The 18,668-nt window shown below is 42.9% G+C and overlaps 1 protein-coding gene across 1 annotated transcript in view; it reads left to right on the top strand.

Annotated features, from left to right (window-relative positions):
* PRKG2 (protein kinase cGMP-dependent 2) overlaps nt 1-18,668 on the top strand; it is a 97,792-nt gene that overhangs the window by 57,052 nt on the left and 22,072 nt on the right. Inside the window, exons 8-10 of the mRNA XM_034431197.3 lie at nt 1,043-1,137; nt 5,777-5,845; nt 12,603-12,701. Coding sequence (XP_034287088.1) covers nt 1,043-1,137; nt 5,777-5,845; nt 12,603-12,701 — 263 coding nt within the window. The remainder of the gene's footprint in view (nt 1-1,042; nt 1,138-5,776; nt 5,846-12,602; nt 12,702-18,668) is intronic.

Genomic DNA, 18,668 nt, shown 5'->3' with positions numbered 1-18,668 from the left:
ATGCCACATCCAATTGTTATCCCTCATTCTTTGTTTGATATTAGCTCTGGCACTCTCTGACTCTGGTGCCAAAAATGTCCCAGAAAGAATGCCTTGCCTCAACCAAGAGACTTTAAGAGAATTGATCGCAGCCTATCACTAAGAAGGGACAACCACAAGGGATTCTTACGTTCAGTTGTAGCCAATATTTAAAAGTCTGTGATTCAGATCCTTGTCTCTGCTTTCCCAAAGTCCAGCCCTGAGTTGTAAAATCCCGTTGGAACTCGCCATGATAAAAAATACACAATTTTCTGGCTCGATCACTTTATTTTTATTTTTTAATTTATTTATTTCTCATCTTTATCATTTTTACAAATAACTCAAGGCGGCTAACATATCTCGCTTTTTGCCTCCTTATTTTCCTCACAAACCTGTGAGGCTGGTTGGGCTGACAGAGAGTGACAGGCCCAAAGTCACCCAGTTGGTTTTCATGGCTAAAGATAAAGGTAAAGGTTCCCCTCGCATAATATGTGCTAGTCGTTCCTGACTCTAGGGGGCAGTGCTCATCTCCGTTTCAAAGCCGAAGAGCCAGCACTGTCTGAAGACGTCTCCATGGTCATGTGGCCAGCATGACTAAACACCAAAGGCGCACGGAACGCTGTTACCTTCCCACCAAAGGTGGTCCCTATTTTTCTACTTGCATTTTTTACATGCTTTTGAACTGCTAGGCTGGCAGAAGCTGGGACAAGTAACGGGAGCTCACCCCGTTACGCGGCACTGGGGATTCGAACCGCTGAACTACCGACCTTTCGATCAACAAGCTCAATGTATTAGCCACTGAGCCACCACATCCCTTGGCTAAAGTACAACTTCTGAACTCATGGTCTCTTGCTTTCTAACCCTGTGATTTTACTACTAGACCAAACCGGCTTTCTAGATGGACCATTTTGATAAAGGTCATTGATCTTAATGGATCATTATGATGAATGTTAAGGATGAAGTATGTCTATTAAGTATATTGTATTTATTTTTGACAAGTAATTAATGGGTCTTCATTTCCTAGGTTAAGGTTACCCAGACCCCAGAAGGGCAAACCCAGCCTCAGTTGATTAAAACGCTGCAGAAAGGAGATTATTTCGGAGAAAAAGCCTTGATCAGGTTTGTTTAAAATTATTTCTCACTTGGAAGCATTCACATTCACTTCCATTGTTATTTAAAAATTTGAGGAGCTCAAAATGGAACAGGGGTGAGAAGACAAGATAAGGACATAAGCGCCCAAAGTTGAGAAACACTGAAATAATTTCTTTTTTAAAAAAGAAAAAAGAAATTAACTCAATGTTTCTCAACCTTGAGCACTTGAAGATGTGTGGACTTCAACTCCCAGAATGCCCAGCATGGCTGGCTGGGGCATTCTGGGAATTGAAGTCCACAAGTCTTAAAATTGCCAAGGTTGGATACCCCTGAATTAACTACGGTAGTATTATAATTCATAGATGATTGAAAGAGTGATAAAAAATTTCCCCTACCGGTTCTGTGGGCGTGGCTTGTTGGGAGGTCATGTGACTGGATGGGCGTGGCCAACTCAACATCACTCACATCGAGGGGCTCCTCACCGGTCCCTCCCCTCCCAGCCACTCCTTGTCGCGAATGGCAGGAAAATGGGAAGGGGAATATTCCTGCCTACCATCCTTCCCTCAGTCTGTGCTGACATTGAGGAATGGACGACAGGCAGGAAAATCCCCTTCCCCATTTTCCTGCCTTTCACGAAAATGGCTCCATTCCAGCTGCTCCCCTCTGTCCCCCTCCCTCCTAGGGACTACCGGTACCTTAAAAGGGACAGGCTACAGCAGCTCCGTTGTGAATGGAGGGAGGAAAGTTAGCATTCTCTCTGCTGCATTTAACAGTGAATTCTGTGGCAGAGAGAATGCTAACTTTTCTCCCTCCATTCACAACGGAGCTGCTGCTCCCTTTATGGTTCCCTCCTGGCCCCCTCCCTCCTGGGGGGGGCAGGTGGGAACCATAAAGGGAGCAGCAGCCCACAAAGTCACATGACCTCCCAACAAGCCACGCCCACAGAACGGGTGGGGGAATTTTTTTAAAGGTACCTTAAAGGGACAGGCTGCAGCAGCTCCATTCTGAATGGAGGAAGAAAAGTTAGCATTCTCTCTGCTGCATTTAACATTGAATTCTGTGGAATATCGAGCAGCCGGAAGAAGTGAGCGGCAACTGGCTGGGCGTGGGTGGGGCCAAGGAGGGGTAATTACTACCAGTTTGGCGAACTGATGCCCATAATCCCTAGCGGTTCGTCCGAACCGGTCCATACCAGTAGGATTTCACCCTGGTGAGCATCCATTCTATCATTTCCCCCCATGATCACTTCCATCCAAATTGTCTATTTTGGTTACTGTATGCTGACTTTTCTGCGTCTGGTCATTGCAGTTGATGGATTTTTCCGAGGAGTTGCTCTCATACATGGGCACAAGCCAATTCTTGACTTACTAACCAACCATAGTCTAGTGTGCCTACAGTACATGCAGCAGTGAAATGATTTTTGAGATTTTTTGTTGATTTAATGATTTGATTTTTTTCTCTTGCCTTTATTCATTTAGTGTATAAGTAACTCAAGGTAGCAAGCATACATAATATTCCTTCCTCCCCCTATTTTCTCACAACAACAACCTGGAGAGATCAGAGGTGGTATTCAGCAGGTTCTGACCTGTTCTGGAGAACTGGTAGCGAAAATTTTGAGTAGTTCAGAGAACTGGTAAATACCACCTCTGACTGCCCACGCCCCCATCTATTCTCTGCCCCCCAAGTCCCGGGAGGAAAAGGGGATTTTGCAGTAACTTTCCCCTGGAGTGGGGAGGGAATGGAGATTTTACAGTATCCTACCCCTACCATGCCCACCAAGCCACGCCCACAGAACCGGTAGTAAAAAAAATTGAATCCCACCACTGGGTGAGATGAATTGAATATGGGGCCATCACGACGGCCCCATATTCATCCCCGTGGCTTTCTTGTCTAAGGTGGAATTCACTGTCTCCTGGTGATTGGCACAGAGTCATTCAGATGATTTTCATATCTAAGACGGGACTAGAATTCATGGTGATTGTCTCAAAGTCACCCAGCTGACTTTCATGCCTAAGGTAGGACTAGAACTCACCATCTCCCACTGATTGGCTCAAAGTCACTCAGCTGGTTTTCAGGTCTAAGGCAGGACTAGAACTCACCATCTCCCAGTGATTGGCTCAAAGTCACTCAGCTGGCTTTCAGGTCTAAGGCAGGACTAGAACTCACCGTCTCCCAGTGATTGGCTCAAAGTCACTCAGCTGGTTTTCAGGTCTAAGGTAGGACTAGAACTCACCGTCTCTCAGTGATTGGCTCAAAGTCACTCAGCTGGCTTTCAGGTCTAAGGCAGGACTAGAACTCACCATCTCCCAGTGATTGTCTCAAAGTCACTCAGCTGGCTTTCAGGTCTAAGGCAGGACTAGAACTCACCATCTCCCAGTGATTGTCTCAAAGTCACTCAGCTGGCTTTCAGGTCTAAGGCAGGACTAGAACTCACCATCTCCCCGTGATTGTCTCAAAGTCACTCAGCTGGCTTTCAGGTCTAAGGCAGGACTAGAACTCACCATCTCCCAGTGATTGGCTCAAAGTCACTCAGCTGGCTTTCAGGTCTAAGGCAGGACTAGAACTCACCATCTCCCAGTGATTGGCTCAAAGTCACTCAGCTGGCTTTCAGGTCTAAGGCAGGACTAGAACTCACCATCTCCCAGTGATTGGCTCAAAGTCACTCAGCTGGCTTTCAGGTCTAAGGCAGGACTAGAACTCACCATCTCCCAGTGATTGGCTCAAAGTCACTCAGCTGGCTTTCAGGTCTAAGGTAGGACTAGAACTCACAGTCTCCTGGTGATTGGCCCAGAGTCACTCAGCTGGATAATAGGCCACTCCCTTAGCCTATTTAAGTCGCACTCAGCTAGTGCTTTCTTGCTGGAAACAACTCATATTTATTATCAGAGTATTTTGGTTTATCATATCTTGTTTTCTGGGCTTTGCTGGTCTTGTTTATTCTTCCTACTTAATAAATTTGATAAGGACCGTTGGTGTGTGTCAGTATTCTCAGAAATCCAGAGCAGGGGCAGAACACAAAGTCACTCAGCTGACTTTCATGCCTAAGGCAGGACTAGAACTCACCCTCTCCTGGTGATTGGCCTAAAGTTACTCAGCTGCCTTTCATACCTAGAGCAGAACTAGAACTTACCGTCTTCTAGCCCAGCAACCTAAACACTGCCTTTAAAAAAAAAAAAAAAAAAAAGTTTGAGAAGCGTTACTCTAAACCAACAAAAAAAAAAATCTCACTAAATCCATTTCACCGCTGCACGAATGCATTCAGGACAATGCTGAGTCCAAAAAAAAAATATATTATTTTATTTGAGAAACACTGCTTTAGTATAGAGGAAGAATCAACAGTGAAGTGAAATTTTTAAAAAAAGCATCACAAGCTTGTGTTAAAATTATCCGTATGAGGAACATTTAGCAGCACAGATGCAGAGAACCTGCCGAGATGATGAATTGGTTGTTAGGTGTCAACAGTCCCTTTGAACAGAGGAAACAGCAGGGATAGTAATAATGGGAGGATTTAAACTTTGAAGTGGCATTTGGACAAATAGATAATGCCTACTTAGGTAACAAATTAGCTTGCCTACTTCATCCGAAAATCATTGTTAAAGAGATTTGCAAAGATACAGCAGATTTTTAAAGATACAATAGAAAACCAAGGTTATGCACAGGCATTTGAGTATCTAGTTCCTTGTAATAAACCTACAGGCATAGTTTTAGAAGTAAGTTTTGTGCTCAAGGGAAACAGACCAGGGATGAAATGCTCCCGGTTTGGACCAGATCGCCCGATCCGGTAGCGATGGCAGCGGGTGGTTCGGAGAACCGGTAGCAAAAATCCCTGCCCCCCTTCCCATGCCCAGCTGAGCCGCGCAATCATCAGAGGTTTTTTTTTTTTAATTTTTAAAAGCTTTCTTTCTACAACCTCTTCGGCCAAAAAAATGCTTTTAAAGGTAAAAAAAAAAAAAGCCTCTGATGATCACACGGCTCAGCTGGGATCGTCAGAGGCTTTTAAAACCATTTTTTAACAACCTCTTCAGCCTAAAAGGTTGTAGAAAAAAATGGTTTTAAAAGTAAAAAAAAAAAAAAAATGGCCATGCCCACCCAGTCACCTTACCCCCCCACCACCAAGCCACGCCCACAGAACTGGTAGTAACAAATTTTGCATTTCACCACGGAAACAGACTGTTAATAAGTGTAATCAGATAGTGTTCAACTTACAACAGTTTTGCAACTGAAGCTACAACAGCGCTTAAATATGCAATTTCTGACCGTTTTTCACACTAATGACCGTTGCAGCATCCCCATGTGTTCATGCAATCAAAATTTGAACGCTTGGCAACCGTGCAACATGATAATTGCTGTGTCCCGGGGTCATGCATTCCCCTTTTGAGACCTTCTGATAAGCCAAATCATTGGGGAAGCCAGATTCACTTAATAGGCACAGTACTAACTTAATAATTGCAACGATTCACTTAACAACTGTAGCAAGAACGGTCGTAAAATGGAGTGAAACGCACTTAACAACTGTCTTGCTTAGCAGTGGAAGTTTTGGGCTCAATTATGGTCGTAAGTCCAGGACTTACCTGTACAGGATTATAGCGTAAATCTAAGTTGCCATCTGGTCTGTGACTTACTCTTCTTATCTACCTAAAATCAACGGATATATTTCTGTTTACAGTGATGATGTCAGGTCTGCTAATATAATTGCAGATGAAAATGACGTGGAGTGCCTTGTTATTGACAGAGAGTAAGTATTCCCTTCCTGTAGCACCGTCTTCTTTCCAGCAGCTTTTCCAGTGGGTGGGTTGCCCCCGGTTCGCAAGAACCGGTAGTAAAACCGGTGGGAGGCCCCGCCCACCGTCCTGGATGTCGTCATCGGTGATCTGTGCATGCAATCCCATTCCGAACCAGTAGTAAAAGTAAGTAGAAACCCACCCCTGAGCTTTTCCTATTCACCGATACATCAAGAATGCAATTGTTCTGAGTTGTCTTCTCTTCTTTTTCCCAGCCTAAATTTGGAGGACGTGGACATTAGGGGGAGGGTAGCAAAACAGCCAAGCGAATGATCTTTGAAGAGAAAGGGGGAAAAAACCCAATAGATCAGGTTTACCCAATAACCCAATAATACAGAATGCAGTATTGTAGGCTAACTCTGCCCACAGCCAGAAGTTTGATCCTGACGGGCTCAAGGTTGACTCAGCCTCCTATGCAGAGGTGGTATTCAGCCGGTTCGTACTGGTTCAGGCGAACCGGTAGCGGAGATCGTGAGTGGTCCCGCCTCCCCGCCCCGGCTCTATGCTGTTCTGTTTAGGCACAGTTTTGAAGCCAGGCACATGCGCAGAAGGCACGCACATGAAGCGGTATATAAATCTAAGTGCTATTGCTACCGCTACCAATAAAGGAGAATATTTGTAGCTCAGAGTTGAAATGAGGACTCTTTGGTGCTCTCTGAGCTTGGTTGATTTCTTGCAGACATTTTATCACCAAACTAGGTAACATCATCAGTGCTAGTCCTAGATTACCTCGTTTGGGTAATGAAACGTCAGCCAAAAAGCCCCAACCAAGCTCAGAGACCTGTCAATACATCATGGAACCACCACTCTGGCCTGCATTGCAACATGATGTCGCAAGATCCCGAAGTTGTTTGTGTTTACAGTACTTTATGTCTTGTCCTGAAGCTGCAAAAAAGCAAGTTTTTTGTTGCCAAGATATGCTTGTGTTAGGAAGTGGGGGCGGGGGGGGAATGTAATTAAGCTGATGATTGATGATGATATCTCTTCTAACCCCATAGATATACTGTGGGGATACTTCATAGGATTTTAAAAAAACAACAACTAAGAACATTCAGTTCCCCATTTGAATCATCAAAGATTTTAATTACTGCAGAGTGGCATGCTTTGGTTGCTTCATTAGTGACTAAAGAAAATCTCCAAAGTTGTGAACACTGAAATATTTCAAGTAAAGCAAAAAAGGGGAAAGAAAGGCAGTTTGGTGCAGTGGCTAAGGTACCAGGATAAAGCCAGGAGACTGTGAGTTCTAATCCTGCCTTAAGCATAAAACCAGCTCTTTGGCTTCTGGTGAGTCACTCTAGAACAGTGATGGCGAACCTATGCCACACATGCCGGAAGTTTTTAAAAAAAGAAGCCGTCGCCCATTGCTCTTCCAGGTTCACGCCAGCCAGTTGATCTTCGCACATGTGGGAGCACCAGAAACTGGAAGAGCAGCTCCCTGGCATGCATGCACGTGCCGGGAAGCTGAGTTTGCGGTTTCCAGTGTGCACATGTGCGCTGGCCAGCTGGTCTTCATGCCCAGAAACCGGAAGACCAAGTGACGGGTGCACATGCGCATTTTTGAAACCGGAAGCTCATCTTCCTGGTGCATGCCTGCACGCCAGGGAATTGCACTTCTGGTTTCCGGCGCTCCCATGCGTGCATGCCAGGGAGCTGCTCTTCTAATTTCCGGTGCTCCCCCGCGCACGCACTCCCATTTCGGCACTCGGTGCTAAAAAGGTTCACCAACACTGCCCAAGAAAGACAGGAAAGAATGCAATGGCAAGCCACTTTTGGAAACCTTGCCAAGAAAATTGCTGGGACTTTTCCTGGCAGTCACCAAGACTTGAAGGCACAAAAAAAGGAGAAATAAAGGAAAAAACAGATGTACCATATTTTTCAGAGTATAAGATGCACCGGACTATAAGATGCACCTACCTTTTTTGGTGTGGAAAACAATAAAAAGAAATCTGCCTCTGCCTCCCAGCAATTTTGTCTCCTTGCAGCAAACAGCAAACAGCCTGCTTTACTTTCATTTTCGTTTTCAGCATATTGATTAGCACAAGAAAAAAAAAATCAGCTCCCAGCAATTTACTTCCTTGCAGCAAGCAGCAGAGGCCCACAGCAAAACAGCTGAGAGCAAAACAGCTGAAAGTCGGGAGGCCGATCCAATCAACTTGTGTTAGTTAGGCTGTGCTGAAGCAGAAAGGAGCTGTTTCTTCTTGCAGTTTGCTGCAAGGAGGTAAACTGCTGGGAGGCAGCGGCCAAAGGGTGGGGGCCAATGGGTGGGCGGGGCTACACTTGGTGTATAAGACGTACCCAAATTTTCACCCCCTTTTAGGAGAGAAAAAGGTGTATCTTATACTCCGAAAAATATGGTAGTTATTTTGGAAAACAGTTGCTACAATAGGAATGACTGTGGAGATTCTCAGTCATTCAGGTCATAGCTGTCTCAAAGGTACTTTAATAGGAATGGAACAGTTCTTGTTTACTGCATCCCTGTTCAACTAGATAAGGGATGGGGAAATATGGCCTTTTTATGAGAATTCCTGAGGCAGCCAACCGTCTCTAATTTTCAAATTTTAATTGACTTTTTAATACAGTGACTCCTGCATACAGTGAGACCTTGAAGAGCAGTTAGCTGCTTTGTATATTTATAAAGGCAGGAATTTATTCCTTCAAATATATGGAGTAGACTGTAATAACAGGAACTGTATAAATATCTAAGTTATACTCCAGTGAGCCTCAAGCCATATTAACAGGATGAAAATGAAAAACAGTGTGAATTAAAAAATGAATTGTAACCCATGCTAAGCAATACAGTATTTTAAAACATTACTCAAGCATTTCAGCAGAGGGTTACCTCTGTTTTGAGTCGAATGGTATTTTGGTACTTAATTGGACAGTATTGATTTTACCATGGCCGCACTTTCTGTTCTTTGATCTTTGTTAACATTTATATGGTTTTTAAATGTAATGTTACTGTTGATTATATATCTTCCGGGGAATCTTAAGTGCAACTGAAAAAAAAAACTATCTAAAATAACTTTAATGTGGCTCATTTAGTCTTTCTCAAGCGCCTTTGATTTTTTTGCAGTCTAGGCAAAGAGAAAATAATAATTTTTAAAGAATAGATAGAATAGAATAGAATTCTTTATTGGCCAAGTGTGATTGGACACACAAGGAATTTGTCTTGGTGCATACCGTCTCAGTGTACATAAAAGAAAAGATACATTTGCCAAAAATCATAAGATACAACCTTTAATGATAGTCATAGGGAAACAGTCAATATAAATCTTAAGGATACCAGCAACAAGGTTACAGTCATACAGTCATAAGTGGGATGGATGATAGGAACAATGAGAAGATTAATAGTAATGCAGACTTAGTAACTAGTTTGACAGTGTTGAGGGAATTATTTGTTTAGCAGAGTGATGGCATTCGGGAAAAAACTGTTCTTGTGTCTAGTTGTTCTGATGTGCAGTGCTCTATAGTGTCATTTTGAGGGTAGGAGTCGAAACAGTTTACGTCCAGGATGCTGAGATATTTTCTCAGCCCTCTTTTTGACTCGTGGTGTATACAGGTCCTCAATGGAAGGCAGGTTGGTAGCAATTGGTTTTTCTGCAGTTCTTACTATCCTCTGAAGTTTGTGTCTCTCTTGTTGGGTGGCAGAACCAAACCAGACAGTTATAGAGGTGCAGATGACAGACTCAATAATTCCTCCGTAGAACTGGATCAGCAGCTCCTTGGGCAGTTTGAGCTTTCTAAATTGGCACAGAAAGAACATTCTTTGGTGTGCTTTTTTAATAACATTTTTGATGTTGGGTGTCTATTTTAAGTCATGAGATATGGTAGAACCTAGAAATTTGAAGGTCTCTACTGTTGATGCTGTGTTGTCTAGTATTGTGAGAGGTGGAAGTATGGGAGGGTTTCTCCTAAAGTCCCACCACCATTTCTACGGTTTTGAGTGTGTTCAGTTCCAGATTGTTCTGGTCGCACCACGAGGCTAATTGTTCAAACTCCCGTCTGTATGCGGATTCATCATTGTCTCGAATGAGACCGATCACTGTTGTGTCATCTGCGAACTTCAGTAGTTTAACAGATTATCAAGTTCTTTATACAGCTGTAGATCTGAGTTCAGTTTTGTAGATCCCAAGTTGATTGGGTCTGTCATAGACTGATAATTGCCTGCAATGTTCCTCACCTTTGAAAGGTGTAGTTGGATTGTTCGGAGAATTAGTTTTATTGCAGCCATGTGCAGTGACTGCTGTGGGTGATTTTCTTTTTAATCATGGCATCAAAAAGGCCAGACCTTAAAAATATTGTTCTATTTATTCATTGCACTGTACAGTAGCAGCTGCTGATGCTACTGTTACACTATGATTGTTGTTATAATTGTGGCTGGGTTCACAAATCATGCTAAGTTTGTTTGGCTTTGACTGACTGTGTCGCTGAACAGCTTTTGGGCCTTAGTCAACTAAACATAGTTAACACAAACCATGTCTTGGTTAAAGCATTAACCCAGCTTTACCCTTTGTGCAGGGTGGATAAAAAAAACTGATGATTTTTTTTTAAAAAAGGATTTTTTTTATTTAAATCAGATTTTTTTTTAATTTTTATCAAATTTATTTTAATAAAATGGTTTTGGAATAAAAAATCTATCGAAATAGTTTTCTATTTAAGATACATTAATAATTTAGTTTATTCAGCATGAAATGGAGCTTAGTTATGTAGCATGAGGCTGTAGATTCTGCAATATTGGGACTATTGGTGAGTCAATAGCTGGTCAGAGGAGGAGCCACTGCGAGCGGCTCTTTAAAAATTACGATTTAAATCGACTTGATTTAAATCAGATCCACCCTGCCTCTGTGATATGTGCTAGATTACCTTTTGCCTTATTGGTTGGGAATTCTGGATCTTGCAGTCCGCCATATTTGTGGAATATCAATTTTTTTTAAAATTTTTATTTAGATTTATATGCCGCCCTTCTCCGGAGACTCAGGGTGGCTTACAATGCGCTAAACAATAGCCTTCATTCTTTTTTATATTTATACAAAGTCAGCTTATTGCCCCCACAACTGGGTCCTCAATTTACCTACCTTAGAAAGGATGGAAGGCTGAGTCAACCTTGAGCCTTGGCGAGATTCGAACCTACAGTAATTGCAGGCAGCTGGTCTTAATAACAGGGTGCCTTAGACCACTGTACTACCAAGGCTCTTATGGAAGACCTTAGGTAGTATGTTATAAAAAAGGGACAAGTTGGGTACAAAAAGAAAATAGCAATAGCATTGAGACTTAATATACCACCCCATAATGCTTTACAGCGCGCTCTGGGTAGTTTACAATGTTGAAACATTATTTGCACATTGCCCCCAAGAATCTGGGTCCTCACTTTACCGACCTCAGAAGGAGAGAAGGCTGAGACAACCTTGAACCCGTCAGGATCGAACTCTAGGCTGTGGGCAGAGTTTGCCTGCAATACTACATTCTAACCACTGCACCACCAGGGATCCCAAGACATGGCTATCTAAAATGAAAATATAAGTATCACCTGTGTAAAAGCAGATGATTAGGTCTTTTCAGATGTTGGTGGACTGTTTTCCAGCTCCCTTCAACAGTTACCAGGCTAGCTAGCACATTTAACATCTGGAAGGCCACAGGTTATACCACCCCTACTTCTGTATTTAACTGGGAAAAATCTACTAGCAAGTATAATATAAATCAGCCTTCACCAGCCCCCTATCACCGACAGGCTGACTTCCCAATGGCTGGGCCGGCTATATGTCTGTGGAGATTCTCAATCATCCAGGTCATGGATGTCCTAAAGATGCTTTTCTAAAGGCAACTGGACTTTCTTGGTTTTTTTTTCCCAGAACTGAAGAAGCTTCTTGGATGAGAAGTGAAATGTTTTCAAGGGAAAAAAACCCAGAAAGTCCAGTTGCCTTTTGAAAAACACCTTTGGGCTGACTACAGTTTATGGAAAATAGAAGAATAGAATAGAATAGAATAGAATAGAATAGAATAGAATAGAATAGAATAGAATAGAATAGAATAGAATAGAATAGAATAGAATAGAATAGAATAGAATAGAATAGAATAGAATAGAATTCTTTATTGGCCAAGTGTGATTGGACACACAAGGAATTTGTCTTTGGGGCATACGCTTTCGGTGTACATAAAAGAAAAGATACATTCGTCAAGAATCATAAGGTACAACACTTAATGATAGTCATACGGTACAAATAAGCAATCGAATCATACTAGGAAACAATCGATATAAATCATAAGGATACCAGCAACAAGGTTACAGTCATGCAGTCATAAGTGGGAGGAGATGAGTGATAGGAATGATGAGAAGATTAATAGTAATGCAGACTTAGTGAATAGTTTGACAGTGTTGAGGGAATTAATTGTTAAGCAGAGTAATGGCATTTGGGGGGAAAAACGTCCTTGTGTCTAGTTGTTCTGGTGTGCAGTGCCCTATAGCGTCATTTTGAGGGTAGGAGTTGAAACAATTGATGTCCAGGATGCGAGGGGTCTATAAATATTTTCACAGCCCTCTTTTTGACTCGTGCAGTATACAGGTCCTCTGTGGAAGGCAGATTGGTAGCCATTGTTTTTTCTGCAGTTCTAATTATCCTCTAAAGTCTTTGTATCTCCATAGGAGGCTGCTGCCGTATTTTTTTTTTCCTAGCAAAAGGCTAATGTTTTGACTTACTTCTGTTGTGTTTGCAGAACTTTTAACCAAACAGTTGGAACGTTTGAAGAACTCCAAGCCTACCTCGTGGGTTATGTAGCAACTTTGGCTCGAGACGATGAAAAAAGGCACGCCCAGTAAGTCTTCCCAACCGTTTTCTGAAACTGTAAGGAAGGTAATCTCAGCAAGGTTGTGTCAAATTAGATGGAATTGGAACCAGCGGGGTTATAAAAAAAAAATGCACAAGAAATCCTTCCATCTCTGGTGTTTGGCAGACCTTTTGGCCAACACTTTGAAGCTGAAGAAAATTAGCATGTATGGAGTTTTTGTTTTAGCGAACCCTTAAGAATGATAGTAAATACAATATTTTGCTTTAATGAATATAGGATGCTGCCCTTTTCTTCCAAATGTTTTCTGCTAGAATTGTTCAGCACATTCTAAACCAACAGTAATTTCATATCTGGGCCCGTGTGTCTCCATAGTGCATGTAAGTGACAATTACTTGGCAATTTTTCAAGCTTCCAACCTCTTTTCCATAATTCAGCGTCCTCAGTTCACCTTCTGCTCTTTACATAAATATGTTCAATTTGGATTTCCCCGTACAAGAGGATAGGAAACTCTTAAACATGCAGGTATAAAATGTTCTCTGGGGTCTTGTTGGCAATCTTAAGTCCAGCATCCCGCCAGTCATTTCTCCTAAAACCAAACAGACTCACCTAATACAAGGAATTTGTGCCGTCCCCCAGTGCAGACCCACTGAGGCTGCCAAGAGCCGAGGAAATCAGGAAATCTAGGTAATTTAAATCAATATAAGGGTTTATTGCAAGCTTCAGCTCTCTACAAGAAATCTGAACTACTAACGGCCAAAGGAAATTAGTAGTAGATAAGAGTCAATGGAATTCAGTGATTGGATTCAGCCAGTTCGCACCACTTCGGGAGAACCAGTTGTTAACTTTCTGAGCAGTTTGGCAAACTGGTTGTTGGAAGAAATAATTAGGGCAGAGAACCGATTGTTAAATTACTTGAATCCCACCACTGCCCTCCTTCGGGCTCAGCCTTGTCACTTCCTACAGAGGCTTCTATAATTTGGATTTAATTCTAGTAAGTGATCCATAATTTCTTTTTAAAAGTCCCATATTATGGATTACTTTATAAATACAATGCTTTCACTCTTAGCAAGGACAAAACATGTATATTTCCAGATATAAGCAATGATCTTGATTCTGTATAACCATTTTGTGCTGTCTGCTAGCACCATCACAATTGGAGATGCTGATGGAAACCATGGAGATGCGGCAGTGCTGAAATCTAAAATTTGTTCTGTGGGCGTGGCTTGGGGGGGAATGTAACAGGGTGGGCGTGGCTTTTTTTTAAAAAAACTTTTAAAACCATTTTTTCTACAACCTCTTCGGCGAAGAGGTTGTAAAAAAATGCTTTCAAAAGGCTCTGACAATCCCAGCTGAGTTGCCTGATCGGCAGAGGCTTTTTTTTCTTTTAAATGCCTCTGACGATCCAAGCTGAGTTGCCTGATCATCAGAGGCTCAGAGGCATTTAAAAGAAAAAAAGCCTCTGATGATCGCGCGGCTCAGCTGGGCATGGAGGGGGGGCAGGGATTTTTGCTACCGGTTCTCCGAACCACCCGCCTCCATCGCTACCGGATCGGGTGATCCGGTCCGAACTGGGAGCATTTCACCCCTGAGATGTGGCCATTCTTCACAACAATTATAGATGGAGGGAGGGTCCCCAGTTCTTAGCCCCCAGCACGATCCTCACCTTTGGCCATGCTGGGTGGCAATTCTGGGAATTGTATTTCTCAATAAAGGGGAACATTTGTAGGTCAGGGTTGAAATGAGGGGGTCCTTGGTGCTCCCTGAGCTTTGCTGTTTTCTTTCAGACGTTTCATTGCCCAACTAGGTAACATCATCAGTGCTAGTAAGGAGTGGGGTTTGCTCTCCGTTTGTATTCTACTTCCCACATTGTACTTGTCACAGATTTGGAGGGCAAACCTTGAAATAGCCAAGTGCCCCATTAGTTTCGTTCTTGTTTCAGTCCTTCTGAATTTAATGGATTACAGGTAGTCCTCGACTTAGAACCATTCATTTAGTGACCGTTTGAAGTTACAACGGCACTGAAAAAAAGGGACTTATAACCATTTTTCACATGTACGGCCATTGCAGCATCCCCATGATCAAAATTCAGACGCCTGACAACTGATTCATATTTATGACGGTTGCAGTGTCCCAGGGTCACATGATCCCTTCTTGCGACCTTCTGACAAGCAAAGTCAACAGGGAAGCCAGATTCACTTAACAACCGTGTTGGTACCTTAACAACGGCAGGGGTTCACTTCACAACTGTGGCAGGAAAGGTCGTAAAATGGGACAGAGCTCTCACTTGACCAATGTCTCGCTTAGCAACATAAATTTTGGGCTGAGTTGTGGTCAAGGACTACCTGTATTTTATTGGTCTGAAATAAAAACAGAAATGGGCACTCAGAAAAGAAAGAAATAAACATTGGTTTTCCAATGAAAAGTATTTTGATTCTTGCTTCATTACTATAAACTCACAAAAGGCCCTGAGAGCTATAATAAAGTCGGATGACTCTTTATTGAACAAATTACTATTTCAGGCCACGGCTACACACACACACCAGGGAGAGAGAGAATGCAATTGATATTTAACGTCTCCAAAATGTTGCTATTTTATCAGGACTTTAAATAGCACTGTGGGCGATGCCTGGGGTTCATTTGCCTGATTTTTGACATCCGAGGGGGAAGGAAACCTTGTAAATTTCTTTGGACTGCTTCACTTTTCCTTCCATCAGATTTTCTTTTAAATGGAAAGATTTAAAACTCCTTTTTCCCAATTAATCCTCTTAAAGTTTTCTCATTATTTTTCCCAGTGCCGGTATAGGTAGTCCTCAACTTACGACAATTGATTTAGTGGCCATTCAAAGTTACAACTGCACTGCAAAAAGGGACTTAGGATGATTTTTTCACACTTAACGACCGTTGTAGCCTTCCCGTGGTCACGTGACCAAAATTCAGACGCTTGACAACTGACTCATATTTATGACGGTTCCAGGGTCACGTGATCCGCTTTTGCGACCTTCTGACAAGCAAAGTCAACGAGGAAGCCAGATTCACTTAACAACCGTGCTACTAACCTAACAACTAAAATGATTGAAACCCAGGGGTGGGTTTCAAAACCTGTTGCTACCGGTTTGCTCATGGGCACACACACACGGGCTGATGGGCGGAGCCTCCCGCTGCTGCCGCTACCAGTTTGTTCAATCTGGGGCAAACCGGTAGCAACCCACCAGTGCAGTGTGTTGTGGCCTGTACGTGGCCTGTGAAGCTAGTAGTTGATTCTGACAGCGAGGAGGCTGATGTGGTGCTGCACCAGCAGCCTGTGCAGCTGGCACTCGAGTCGGACAATGAGGAGGCTGGAGAGGATGTGGTGCCAGAGGCGGGGATTCAGCCTTCAGAACCTCCAGAAGCTTCCTTAAGCTTGCACGGGTGCGTAGAGCTGCCAAAAGGCAGGAGTGGCTCCTCAGGAGGAGGTCTCCTCGAGAGTAAGGCTTGGGGCTAATTGGCTACTCCCTTAGCCTATTTAAGGAGGAACGCCGACTGAAGCAATTTGCAGGGAACAGCTTAGTTCACATATCTTTGTGTCTTGTCTTGCTTATCTTATCAGCTTCCTGCAAATTGCTTCTGGGCATTCTGCCAACCATAGTAAGTTTTCAGTTATTCTTTGAATTCTTGGCGGCTGTTAATGCAATTAATTAACAGCCATTGTTGTAAAAGGCTGGTTTATTCAGTAAACTAAGGTTTGAACGGACTTTGTGTGTGCTGCGTTCTTTGGGGTCCGTAGCTGGGGCCAAACACAGTGATTCACTTAACAACTGTGGCAAGAAAGGTTGTAAAATAGGGCAAAACCCACTTAACAAATCTTTCGCTTACCAGTGGGAATTTTGGGCTCAACTGCAGTCATAAGTCGAGGACTACCAGTAGTGAATTCCCGATTTGTACAGCAAGCTTGCATCCTTACGATAAGTATCTTCGAATTCAAGGCCTCTGTAAATGCTACAGGCCAATCTGAACAACCTGATTCTGTTGTGTTAGATCAGTCATGAAGCTGCGGTTATTGTGACAGAAACACAAATCAGCGGACAAAAGACACTCTCCTTCCCTTTGTTGTGACATCATTAAAGGGCAACTTTGCCTCAGGCACTGTCTTCTTGGTGCGACATAAACCTTCTGCCTGATGCCTTGAAGAATCAAATCCCATGAATCATGAATTAATTAGGGCATCTTTCGGAAACTTGACAATTTGATTCTATGCATGTAGAAAGAGACCGGACTCCCTCCTTCTCCCCATTCACTCCCGGAGATGGTGCCCTTGCAGTCAACAAACACCATTCAATTTCCCGTTGAAACGAATCAGGATTTCTTTCCAAATTATGAGAAACATGTATTGTTCCTTCCACATCTGCTTTGTGGCTCCAGGTCTCCTTAGTCTCCTTTGAAAAAGTTCCAGTGCTTTCCAGAACGGCGATTGAATCATCTCCTTTCTTACAGCTACCTGGAGTGCCTGTGTATGCCTAGAAAGACAGGCTGTAAATCAAAATAATAAATTCATCATTAACGTCATGAGATTCACCCTACACCCTAAATTCCAAGAGCCTTGGTGGTGCAGCGGACTAAGTGCTGTTATGTAGCACTTAGCTGCCAACTGCCTGCAATTACTGCAAGTTCGAATCTCACCAGGCTCAAGGTTGACTCAGCCTTCCATCCTTCCGAGGTAGGTAAATTGAGGACCCGGATTGTGGGGGCAATAAGCTGACTTTGTAGAAACACCGCTTATGGGGGGCCAAAAGCCCTGATAAGCAGGTATATACAAAAGAATGAAGGCTGTTGCTATAAGTGCATTGTAAGCCGCCCTGAGTCTTCGGAGGAGGGCGGCATATAAATTGAACTAATAAATAAATAATAAATAAATAAACCACCAGGATGCTAATTCCCAAATACATATTGCTTCCACTAGAAACCTCCCAAGATTTACCACCATTGCTGCAGAGATGTCAAACTGGTGGCCCACGGACCGGATGCATTTGCTTCCTAACTGCCACATAGTTTTGCCTGGGAAATTGGGAGGGTTTTTTTGTAGAAAGTTAGTCATAACAACTTTCCGTATTCAAGGACACTGTTGCCTGCATCTGCTGGAGACTGCCTGGAGATTGTATCCAGTTGAATGTGAAAAGTTGATTGGACAATGTGATGAACTTGTGGGTGTGGGGCAGGGCAGGGCTGTGAACTGTTAGCTGGGTGGAGAAAACCTGGAAGCTTTCAGATTCGGGTTTTCCCAGATGTGCCAACATGGCATCTCTAATAAATTGGAACTTTGAGGAACCTCAGACCTCGGAGTTTTATTTTGTTGGGGGTGTTCCTTGGAACCCTGACACCAGCTCCACAAAGGCAGCAAACTTCACGATACGTCACAATACATCACGTGACGTGGTCGAGTTTGATGCCCGTGTTGCTAGATTAACCCAAAAAGCAAAGATGTTTGAGCCCAGTACTGATTCTATAGTACTAAAGTCCAGTATTTATTCTATAGTATCCCTGAAGAAGGTCTCCACTCTTAAGTTCTACTTAAGCCCCCTGTCCGCTAGACATGATTGCAACATGTCATGGAGGAAAGAGTGCAGAGAAGAGCAACAGAGATGATTAGGGGACTGGAGGTTAAAACATATGAAGAACGGTTGCAGGAATTGGGTATGTCTAGTTTGATGAAAAGAAGGACTAGGGGTGACATGATAGCAGTCTTCCAATATCTAAATAAATAAATAAATAACTTTATTGTCATTGTACGTGTATACACAGTATACCCATACAACGAAATTCACTTAACACACAAAGACCAGGTCCAACACACATAACAATCCCCAAACACACTCCCAACCACCACAATTCCCCACCCCTAAACCACCCAAACATCCACACAACAGACCAAGTAATGCTGACCAATAGCTCACTAATGGTGGCCCTTTAGTTCATTGTTGAGTGCAGTTATAGCTTTGGGATAAAAACTATTCAGAAAAT

The sequence above is a fragment of the Pantherophis guttatus genome, chromosome 8 (assembly GCF_059756535.1).
Source record: "Pantherophis guttatus breed Tessera chromosome 8, ASM5975653v1, whole genome shotgun sequence".
Lineage (NCBI taxonomy): Eukaryota > Metazoa > Chordata > Lepidosauria > Squamata > Colubridae > Pantherophis > Pantherophis guttatus.
This window is presented reverse-complemented; position numbering and strand designations above follow the sequence as displayed.